This window comes from Coptis chinensis, chromosome 5 (genome assembly GCF_015680905.1).
Source record: "Coptis chinensis isolate HL-2020 chromosome 5, ASM1568090v1, whole genome shotgun sequence".
Taxonomy (NCBI): Eukaryota; Viridiplantae; Streptophyta; class Magnoliopsida; order Ranunculales; family Ranunculaceae; genus Coptis; species Coptis chinensis.
The window spans coordinates 98,561,907-98,573,337 of NC_141460.1; the positions used below are offsets into that span (position 1 = coordinate 98,561,907).

Consider the following 11,431-nt stretch of genomic DNA (forward strand, 5'->3'; position numbering starts at 1 on the left):
TGAGAGATAAAATTCACTCACCGTGATACGCTCCTGTTGCCAGCAAAATCTCCAGCAAGAAACTTCTCTTCTCCATTTCCTTTATGTGAAACTCTATTTTCTGTAAAACTCTCTGTGTTTTTTTTAGTAACCCTATTTCTTTCTTTTCTGCTTTTAAAAACCCCCGAAATAAGGAAGAGGGTTTATCCCATAAACCCACGTCTCCTATTTCCATTAACATTTATCCTATTTTATTTTATCTATTATCTATTATTATCTATTATTATTTATTGTACTAGGAAAAATAAGAGATAAAACACGGGGTGTTATAATATGGTTGCGTGTTCAGAGGACAGCTTCGTGATGGGCGTTTAGTGGCAGTTAAGGTATTGAATGAGTCAAAGGGTAATGGAGAAGATTTTGTTAATGAAGTTGTTACCATTGGCAAGACTAACCATGTCAATGTGGTCAACCTCCTCGGCTTTTGTACTGAGAAAACTAAACGAGCTCTTGTGTACGAGTTCACGCCGAATGGATCCCTCGAACAATTTATTTACAAAGACAAGGAATCAAGTATCACGCCTCCTCTAGGATGGGAAAAGCTTTACCAAATAGCACTTGGTATTGCTAGAGAGTTGGAATACTTGCATCGTGGTTGTAACACTCGCATTTTGCATTTCGATATAAAACCTCATAATATCCTTCTAGATGAAGACTTCTGCCCAAAAATTTCTGATTTTGGGATGGCCAAACTCTGTCCAACAAGAGATATCAGTATTTTGTCATGGTTTGGAGCTCGAGGAACTCCAGGTTACATTGCACCTGAAGTCTCGTTTAGAAACTTTGGAGGGGTGTCTCACAAGTCGGATGTTTATAGTTATGGAATGATGGTGTTAGAAATGATTGGTGGGAGAAAGAACATTGATGCAACAGTGGAGAACTTGAGTGAGATTTACTTTCCCGAAAGGATATATAATCATCTTAAACCCGGACTTCAACATAGAAGGATCTTCTGAGATGTTTGAGGAGGAGTCGACCAAAAAGATGATCATAGTGGCTCTATGGTGCATACAAACACACCCATCAAATAGGCCTTCAATGAGCAAAGTGGTGGAGATGTTAGAAGGAAACAATGAAGAGTTGCAAATGCCTCCAAACCCTACACTATCTTCTTCCTCATCGTCATAGGAGTTTACTCTCTACGACCAAAGTGGGATTTGTGCAACAACACGCTCTTTAAATTTAGATAGGGAAGGGTCTCACCGTACTAATTTTCTGCAACAATAAAAGATATATTATAGTTCCTTTTTCAACCTGTTATCCTCCAATGGCAAGATCGATCTTCAAGCTCCATATAACTCTTTGGTGCTACCGGGTTTTATTAAACTATCCAATGACATGTAAAGCTAAATGAAATTTCTAGTTGACTTTGTTGTTTCACTTGTTACTTAGATTTGTATACGATGACTTAGAAATACTGAGAACATTGTGTCAACTGAGTTGGTGACCAAGAATTAAAAGAAGATTAAGGAAGTAGTATGTGCTCAACATTCCAAGTTGTCAATTTTTCGGTTGCTTCAACTCCTTACGCTCAAAGATTATCGGTCAATGGAGTTCTTGCGAGACATCCAATTATTGCCCGGAAGTGACTAATATTCGATATCCACTTCGGTATTAAAATAATGATGGGGCTATTGTCGGTGATGATGGATATACAGCGTTATTACTGATCAAATGTTCAGAGTATCGTCTGTTTATTAATACAAGTATGCAAACTGAGCTACACATCAGTTGTTCAATCTTCAAACCGGTCTTTCAAGATTGATACGTAGCATGGTTTCAATGGATTCTGATTGTGTGGAATAAAAACAGTGGGGGGCTAATTGAAAAAGGGAGGGGGGGGAGTGGTTTCTAAATTATTAATAAAAGAGGAGCTGGTTATAATTTCAGTGAGGGAGGTACTTCTCAATTAGATAAATATAGAGATTAAAATTTGCCTGTTCGATGGTGAGAGTTAGTTCCGGAAAACCCGGCTATCATGGAAAACCCGGCTATCATATAGTGTAGAGATCTCAAACCACACCAATCATGTGCATCGCATATATTATGAAGGGAAAATTATAACTGTGATGGACATAGTTATAGAAGAACAAGAATGCCCTCTACCAAGAAGGAACGTCTCATTAGAATCCATGCCGTCAGACTACTATAATGAACATGCCAACGTGATCATTTTCTATAATTGCACAAACATTAAGGGTCTTCCTTGTCTAGAGAACAACAACTACAACAACAACAATACCAGTAAACGTTCTTATGCTTTCGTTCGAGATAACATTCCAAAAGGATTTAACTGGTACAGAAACTGTGAGTAGAGCATGGAGGTACTGTTTGACGCCTAGTGACTGTGAGGATTGGGAGCGATCTGGCGGACAGTGGTGGGGTTTCTCACAAGTTGGATGTTTATAGTTATGGAATGATGGTGTTAGAAATGATTGGGGGAAGAAAGAACATCGATGCAGCAGCAGTGAACATGAGTGAGATATATTTTCTGCAGTGGATATATAATCATCTTAAACCAGACTTTAATATAGAAGAATCCAATGAGATGTTTGAGGAAGAAACAACCAAAAAGATGATCGTAGTGGCTCTTTGGTGCATACAAACAAACTCTACAAATCGGCCTTCAATGAGTAAGGTGGTAGACATGTTGTAAGGAAACAATGATGACTTGGACACTTGGTAATGCCTCCAAATCCTTTTCTTGATCTATCTTCACTATTTTCTTCTTTGTCGTTGTAAGAGTTGGTGTACCGCCAAATTTGGATCTGTAGTAGATTTAGTGTGACTACACTAGATGTTCTACTTCTGAAGTTATTGCCAACTTATCGAGACCAAATAGTGGCAGAGATTATCTCTTCTATTTTTGTTTTCATAATATGATGTACTTAACACGAATTTGTGTAGCGTCTCATCGTTCCCGTGTAAATTTGCGATCCAAGGTTGAATTCTAGATCTTGATTCTGCAAGAAGTACTTGCACAACTTGCACAGCTTTAAACCATCCCCGCAAACCCCACTCAAATACCGTCGTGAAGGCCCAGTAGTGACTTCATATGATTATTGTTCATCTCAACATCACTACTTCAATGACAAATTAGACTAATTTTAAGAAAGCAAAACTATAAATCTGTAGTTAAAAATAAAAACTGCCCGTGGTAAACTTAAGCTGTAAGTCTGTAACTGCAGCTTCAAAGGATTCAATCTCATGAGTCATGACAAATCAACGAAAAAATTGGCTCATGAAATAGAGGAGCTGGTTTACAATAATCTTTCTTCTGGAGAGGTTCCATCAAAGCCATTTCCCATTCTTGAAAACAAAACGGGGGCATAACCATGCTTCAAAATAAGAGCATCTTTGGTGTCGTTTTATTGAAAAATACATCCATTTTCTCTATCCCATAATTACTGTGTCAAGGTAAGATGTCCTCATAATAACACCCATGTGAATTAACATATTAAAATCCAGCATGTATATAGATGTTTGTAGTCATTAATCAGGCACGGAGATGTGTTTTCCCTTCACATACATCGCAAATGTTGTAGCCAAGGCCTTCACAGTACGGACATTTTGTTCCCTCGTCAACCCATTCCAGAAACTGCTAACACATTGAAAATGTGCGTGTGAGGAAAAATTATTTAGTGTACCAAATATATATTCATTTTGAAATACTACTCACCTGCGGCTCGATATTTGGTTCGCCAGTTCCATCACATTCTGAAACAGAATAATGACCATTATTAGTTTCAAGTTATAAGTTATAACCAAAGTCTGGTTTAGGAATCTGTATCTAGCTTCTTCCTCACTTATTAATATGTAAGATATAGTCAGTCTGATCCCTAGTACAATCGATATGGATATTTATTCCAAAAGAGAGGGATAATGCTATGAAAACATCAGCATGCTGGCACAAAAATGCAAAGTTTACGGGGATATAATGCCTTTCGGCCTTAACGAGTCTAATTCTTGAGCAAATAGATAACAGACATACCAGTGCATAATACGCGCCCCTCCCACGACAAGCAATACACTTTGTTGTTGAAATCCCCACCATGCTTGCTGAAACCTCTTTGTTTCTGCCCACAAGTCTGGATGAATCTTCCCACCGATTCTCTCCAAGAAGGAAGACACGGTGGTGAGATGCCTCAAATTCTGCAACTTCATTTTCCTTTATAAAGTTCTGCTTTATCTCCAAAACTTCTGTCACAGAAGCAACTGAAGCTCCATTTGTACTTTCCTGGCAGAAAAAGAAAACCTCTTCAATCGTGACATAGAAATTGAGCAATGCACCACCATAGATTAACAGTGATATTCTTCAGCTTTAGTGCATAAGGGTTAGTTATGTTATGTCAGTGAATACATCCGAATTACAAGCCAAAAGTAGATACTCAAAGCCATTGGATTCCATGAGACGTACATTAACATTTTCAGTAGTAGAAACAATTATGTTGTTCATGGGAAGAACTACGGAAATTTTCAATCAACTAGTTGGACCGACAAAAGGATTTCCTTCTACTTTTACATCAGTGTCAAAAAACTATGTAAAATGATGTCGCCCTAATGTTGTATTCAACGTCATTGCTGACTTAGCTGTATACGTTTCCAAAGCACACCATACAAATGCCACCATCGAAACCATCTTAATCTTAGCAGGATGCATTGGTTGAGGGTCCTGAACTTGGTACGTGAGGCAATGGGTTTGTACAAATCTTCACTTCTTGAGCATCAAAGTATAGTAGTTCTTGTTTGCTGCAAAACGAGCGCAGGTTTTGGGTGTTCCAAGGGTTACTATTCACTAAAAAAGACTTCAAAATGGACAATTCATGTCGCATTTATACATATCTGTATGTGAAGTTATGTTTCCTCTTAAACTATCCATTGAAAGATTAGGCTATTCTTGTTTTCTACTTACTATCTTAAAACCTCCAACAATATCTTGAAAGGTAAAAGAGACATATATGGAGATACTTTGCTACATTGCAGTGGAACAAGTACTAATAAACGACATTCCAACAGTATAGGTAATAGTATCCAACAGCAGGCAGCAAGACATTGTAGGCCAACTATCTAACAAACCATGAAGACGCCACTAACAAGGTCTCCACAATAGATTAACTAAACAAACCTTTCCAACTCTGATCTGCACTTACATGAAAGTTAGGATCAACTGCTCCTTGCTCCATAAATAACTTTTCCAAGAGTTCAGCTGTCATAATTCCATCCTCACAAGCACCTAATGAGGCCTGTCATTGTTTTCGAAGTAGTTAAGTTACATATTGGTTACTAATATCATTCCTTTTTGCCCCTTTTTTTTTTCTTTTGTGAAAAACAGGATTGAGTTCCCACCATTTTGATTTTATAAAGAAAAATGACAGAGCAAGCAACAAAGACACCACTCACTTGCCAAGTTTTTACAGCACGTTCAGTCCCACTCGAGAAGCTAGAAAACTCCATATCTTCCTCACCTGAATAAAATCCCAGGTTTTGTAATGCTTCCTGTCACGATCACACCCCTATTAGAATCCAAATTTTGCTTCAGAGATTTATGTTTGAACACTTTCAACTCATAGGTGAGAAACCAAAGAAATTCATGCTACCACCATAACAAACTTGGGTTACTCCTGTCGAGTATACACCCATTACTATGACATTTTAACTCTATCCTAACTGAGATGCCATCCAGTACAAAGTGTAAGCACAGACGATTAAGGATATTTGTTTTATACATATTATCAAGCGCATTTTCCCTCTTGCATAGTTGGTCACAATCAAGTTCTTGTCCAAAAAAACGTCTCCAACTTTTCATCCTCACGATTTACATTATATGAGACCTCTTCTGGCTGGTTCAAATAGTAAAATGCGCTAAGCATCACCTTTACATTTAATATTCTAAATCCTTCAACAGTGAGCGATGCTCTTAAATAGCTGGCTATAAGAAGATATGTGATTATGAAAGTTTCAGATAGTTCGCTACTTTCTACATATAAAAGGCAAAAAAAAGTTTATAAGCAGCTACAGAGATCTGACTACTGCAGAAGTGCAGAGCACCAGGTAACTAGTAATAACACTATGGTCACAAAGCATCATGTCAATCTGTCTTGACTAGCCTCATTTCTGTGGTTATGTTAATTGTCCTTAGATTTTAATTCATAACTGCATGCTACATTCCAATGTACTTCTCATCTATAGCAAAATTCACTCATGAAACTGTTTGCGCAATTCTTTTTCATCTGTAACAGTTCTTATAAGTGTCATAAAAAATTTATATGGAATTATTCAATTCAAATTATATATAAATAAAGTCAATCAACCAAACTCGCCTTGAAATTTCTTAGCGGAAATGCAAGCAGACCTGCATTGCATGAACCTCCACGCCTTCCGAGCCTTTCCTCAGAGACGAAATCCTCTTATTCTTCGTCTTTTTCATCTCTTCATTTACGCCGCTATCGAAAGCCCTCACTTCCTCCTTCTCTGACTCCAACATCATAGGAATAGGACCTGACCCACTCTCCGAAATCATATTCTTATTCACAGTACTCAAATCCACTTCCTTCAAAACCTTAAGAATGTTATCTACACTCGATACATTCTCCGAAACTGAACTCGACTTCTGTCTTTCTAACGCTTGTACTTGTTTTTTCAAATGATCAATCTCTTGAAGAAGTGATTCTCTCTCGGCACTCCAACGTGTTTCTTCACGTACCCATCTTTGTTCTTCGCGTATCCATCTTTGTTCTTCTCTTAACCAACGTATTTCTTCTCTTTCCCAAGAAGAAGATGGATTATTCGAAGAAGAAGCAGAAACTAGTGAGAAGCATCTTGGTTTGTGAATATGGAATGAAAGTGAGTTTAGTTGTGAAGGGGTGTGAAGTCTGTGAAAGAGCATGGAATGAGAAGGTGGTGGTGATGGAGCATGTAGGAGAAGAAGAGAAGAAGAAGTTGCCATGGTGAGAGGGACGGAGAGTGAGTCAAGTGTATTGAGAGATAAGATAGTGTTAATTCTGAAATGAGGAAATGCGCTCCACATATTTCAACTTTCAACGCGAAAGTTCTGCAAGTTACCATAATATAATCTGCCGATATTTTCTCTGTCAAAATTTTTTGACTGCCAATATATCAATGAAATCTGCCCAGTCTAACCCAGGGGTGGAATTTGGGTCGGGTTAGTCCAAGTCTAATGGGCTAAAACCCGATTTTTGTTGGTTTTAGGCGAACATTTGTCCGGGGTTGGTCTTGTAAAATCAAAACCCGAATCAATTTCGAGTTGGGTTTGGGTTAGAATATCAAATAACTGAAAAGCCCGATCCCGTCTGCATATATGTACGTGTATATTTCATTCCTTATATTCTGTTATATTGTTTTCTTATAAAGATTTATTTTTGTCAAAAATAAGATTGAGAATATCAATTTTAGAGAGAATAATTGAATCAATCAGGTTAATTTCTCTTTCAAATAATCAAATCCCTTTAATTTAGTTAAAATATTGAATTTCAGTGTTATTTATTTCTTAATTTATTTATTTAACAGTAAAAAGACGTTCAGTTCCATACTGTTTAACATTGAAACCCGAGAAACTTGACCAACCCGAGTTGAATTTGAGTTGAAAATTTAAGGACCGACTAGAGCGTGGTCTCGGGCTCGGGTTGAAACATTTGTAATTCGGGTTGGGCTCGGATTAGGCCTCAACCCGATCCACCCCGCCCGAGTTCCACCCCTCTCTAACCTTCCGCTCTCTCAATTTTTTGAACCATCACACGAGAAAAAAAACAAGAAAGAAAAAAAATAAAACCCAACCAGGCATTTGGACAGACTCTTTTCGTTGTATTGATGAGTCTGGGAAGTTAGTTGCAAGTCCGACTTGGTGATGATAAACATGTGCAGGTATTAAAAGTCTGATAAATGATGTTTATTATGTTCCTGGTTTGGCTCATAACTTGCTAAGTGTCGGTCAATTGATTCAAAAAGGTTTTCAAGTTTTATTTAATGGTGATGCATTTGAAATCAGAAAACCCAAATCTGGTTTGCCTCTTGTTAATCTTCAGATGACGAAAAACAAGATGTACGTTTTCTCTTGAGCTCTGTAATGAAAGTTAAGGCTTTGGCATTTACATTATGGCCATTTGCATTCTAATGGACTAAAGTTATTAAGACAGAAAAAATTGGTGGTTGGGTTTGCCTAATTTATTGATTGTGTTGATGGTGTATGTGAAAGTTGTATATACGGGAAGCAGCACCGGTTACACTGGAACTTGTCTATGCAGATATTTGTGGCCCGACAAGAACTCTATTCTTTTCAATAAAATTGTATTCTTTATAATCTATAAAATTATTGGCAAACTTGTTTTCGAATTTTGTCGCAGTTCACTAAGAGCATTTGCAATGCAAATTCACCTCCACGTAGGCACTTATTCCCCCTCATTTTATCAAAACGGTGAAAAGCAAAGTGAAGCGGTGCAATGCAAGGTGAAAAAAAAAATTCGGTCGGGATTTTGATTGAGACGGAATGTAACATCCCGTCCCCATATTTTTGTCCGAAGTTAAAAAACACTTTCGAAGTCGGGATGAAACATTCCGTCCGAAAAAAAAATCGAAAAAAAACACACCAGACGGAATCCAACATCCCGTTGGAAATTAACAAGTCAGCCACTATCTCGGTGGAAGGTTTCACCTTGTTTTGAACTGGGGAATAAAGTCACGGCTTATTCATCCCTGCATTGCACAGCCTTTTTGGCCAAAAACTGGTGACTATAGTCGCAAACCCCTGATATTCACCTGCATTCATAGTTCGTGATTCCGAACGAAACTCCGGAATTCCGTTCGGAATTTCGGTTTTTCAAAAAATCGAAATTTTAAACATAGTGTCGAAATAATCGAAATTCCGAATTCTATAGGATCGAAATTTACTGGATTTCGGTTTTTGGATTTACCGGAATTCCGAGAATTCCGAAATCCCGAACTATGCCTGCATTGCAAATGCTCTAAATACACCATACTATATCTAGTTTTTATATTGCCCGTTTTCATCACCTTTCACTAATTCTATACACCGTGTATGTGTATGATGAAATATTCAAAGCGATTTCAACAGAACGCCATTGAAATCTGTTAAAATTTCAATAATTTTTCGTCTAAAATGCAACTATGCAAGTTAAACTTTTTTTTTTCTCTCTTAAAAAAACCAATTCAAAATTCAAAATTTCAAGTGACTGAAAATCCAACAGTCCAACACAACAAGGGTTCTTCACTTAATTTGAGTCAGACTAATTACCATATTTAGCATATTCAAATGTCAGTCAGACAGTACCCGCCAACACAACCAAAAACCTGCTTTCTCACAACTCTCTCTCACTCTTCACTTTATACACTCTCACATACTCTCTCTCACTCTCTCACTCACTCTTCTTTACCTTAAAACTCTCATCTACTCTCTCTCTCTCTCTCTCACACACACACACACTCACAAAAAACCCAAACCATTTTCATCTTGTTTGAGAGAGAATGTCGGGAATTACAGGCAGCCAAGTACCAAAACTTGAAGCAGGGGAAGAAGAGAAGCCCAAAACTGTTAAGAAAAAACGTGAATTTCCAAAAGACAAAGGCTATTTCTCTCATCCACCATACAAGGAGGTAAAATAAAATAACGTTTTCATCTTTTTACTTCTTTTAAAGTTTTATCATGTTAATTTTTTTTTTTCTGATACCATGATGTGTGTTTTTATAACCATGGTCAAATATTAGATGATCATCACTGCAATTGTTTGTTTGAAAGACAAAAATGGTTCAACTCAAAAGATGATCTTGAAGCACTTTGAAGACACATACATAGGTATTAAACTCCCGCCAAATTACAGAGGTCTTGTTTGTTATTATCTTAAGACACTTGTTGCTTCTGAGGAAGTTGTTAAGCTTAAGAATGGTGGGTATGTGCTTGCTCCGATGCTGAGTAATCAACCGTCTTCTTCCAGTCAGTCTGTTGTTTCTGTTCTTAGGGACATGCCAATGAAGAAACCCGTTGCTGCGAAGAATAAGAAGAAGAAGGGGAAGCCGGTTGATGTGAGGAAGAGGGTTACTACTAGGTCAGTGATAAAGAAAAAACCGGGATCAGTTGCGAATAAAACGATGAATGTAGCTAAGGCGAAACCAGCTGCAAAGAAAACTAAGTTAGTATCTGAGCCGAAGAAGACTGTGGCTAAGGCGAAGTCCAAGGTAGCGACGAAATCTAGAGCTGGATTGAAGGGAAAAGAAGTTGCTAAGCTGAAAGCTAAGCAAGTAAAGAAGGCAGCGTCGCAGCCTAGGGCTGGATTGAAGGCAAAAGCAATTGCTAAGCCAAAAGCCAACCAAGTAAAGAAGGTTGTGAAGAAACCAGAATCTGCGGTGAAGCCAAAGGTGGCTAAACGAGCTAAGGTTGTTGAGACAGTGGCGCGAGCAGCTCCAAGGAAGAAGGAGACATATGTGCCAGCAGCTCCAAGGAAGAGAGTAATGCTTGATAGAAAGGCAAAGATGAAGCAACCAAAGACTATGCCTAAATCAAAGCCAAGTCCAGCTTTGAAGCCTAAAGCTAAAGGTATGAAGAAGGTTGCTCAACCAAAAGCTGCAATGAAGCCAAAGCCGAAACCGACTAGGGTAATGCCTGCTAGGAAGGGAAAGGCAGAGCCACCAAAGACTGTGGCAAAGTCGACTCCAAAGCCAAAGCAAGCAACAAAGCACAAAGCTAAACCGGTCAAGCAGGTTGCCAAGCCCAAGGCTGGAAAGAAACCAAACCCGAAACCAGCTAAGGTTCCCACGAGAGTGATGCCTTCTAGAAAGGCCAAGAAGTAGGAAATTCAATGTTGGTTTAAGTAACTCTGTGCTCTTTTACGTTTTTTTTCTGTTGGAAATGTGTCTAGGTATGTAATAGACTAATAGTACGCCGTTTAGATGTTGTTTTCACTCTCACGGGGACAAATTATTTTGTAATGGCTGGTGTTATATCTGTTGTATTCTGATAGATACTTATGTGTGTGTATAATCAGGTCTCCGACGAGCTTTTTTTAGTAGATGCACTTCTATGTTGTAGTCACTTCAGATGCTAGAACTTTTGCCTGTATGAATTCAGAAGCGGCTAATCTTCAGATGCAATTTTCTCTATATCGTACCCTTAATCTTTCCTTCAATCTATACATCTAGCATTCTGTACTAGTCTCAATGTTGATTTTGATTACTACCCTTACTTGAAGGTGCAACGTATATATTAGATGTGTCCCGAACTATATGCAGTTGGGTTGTGATTATAGTGTTATACATACCATGTGGTACAAACCCGTGGCAGTCTTACTTACTTATTGTTGCCTATAATCTGCACCCGATTTACAAGACTTCAGTACATGGTGGATTAACCGAATATACACTCTCG

The 11,431-nt window shown here is 38.1% G+C and overlaps 2 protein-coding genes and 1 pseudogene across 3 annotated transcripts; 2 read left to right on the plus strand and 1 right to left on the minus strand.

The window, feature by feature from the left end:
• Positions 1–311: 311 nt before the first annotated feature.
• On the plus strand, positions 312–1,417 carry LOC147500837 (rust resistance kinase Lr10-like; the record flags this gene model as incomplete). Its single annotated transcript, XM_086560904.1, is given in 2 exon segments — positions 312–952; positions 954–1,417. Coding segments are annotated over 2 exon segments (855 nt in total), but the record flags the coding sequence as incomplete, so codon positions are not given.
• Positions 1,418–3,378: 1,961 nt separating this feature from the next.
• Positions 3,379–7,039, minus strand: LOC147500838 (protein disulfide isomerase pTAC5, chloroplastic-like; annotated as a pseudogene). The gene is made up of 6 exons (XR_015196533.1): positions 6,392–7,039; positions 5,440–5,535; positions 5,190–5,282; positions 4,031–4,276; positions 3,719–3,756; positions 3,379–3,637 (listed from the first exon to the last, which is right to left on the minus strand). The product of XR_015196533.1 is annotated as a protein disulfide isomerase pTAC5, chloroplastic-like (transcript).
• A 2,405-nt stretch (positions 7,040–9,444) lies between these two features.
• LOC147500839 (uncharacterized) lies at positions 9,445–11,152 on the plus strand. Its single transcript, XM_086559437.1, has 2 exons — positions 9,445–9,666; positions 9,778–11,152. The coding sequence occupies exons 1-2, from the start codon at positions 9,538–9,540 to the stop codon at positions 10,855–10,857; spliced, it is 1,209 nt and encodes a 402-aa protein (XP_086415563.1). The 5' UTR covers positions 9,445–9,537; the 3' UTR covers positions 10,858–11,152.
• Positions 11,153–11,431: the final 279 nt, after the last annotated feature.

What these genes read in the sequence shown, in the direction of transcription:
- LOC147500839 (XM_086559437.1), top strand. Translation starts at nt 9,538, where the DNA reads ATGTCGGGAATTACAGGCAGCCAAGTACCAAAACTTGAAGCAGGGGAA. An exon ending in CTCATCCACCATACAAGGAG is followed by an intron (nt 9,667 to 9,777) that starts GTAAAATAAAAT and finishes GTCAAATATTAG; the next exon opens with ATGATCATCACTGCAATTGT.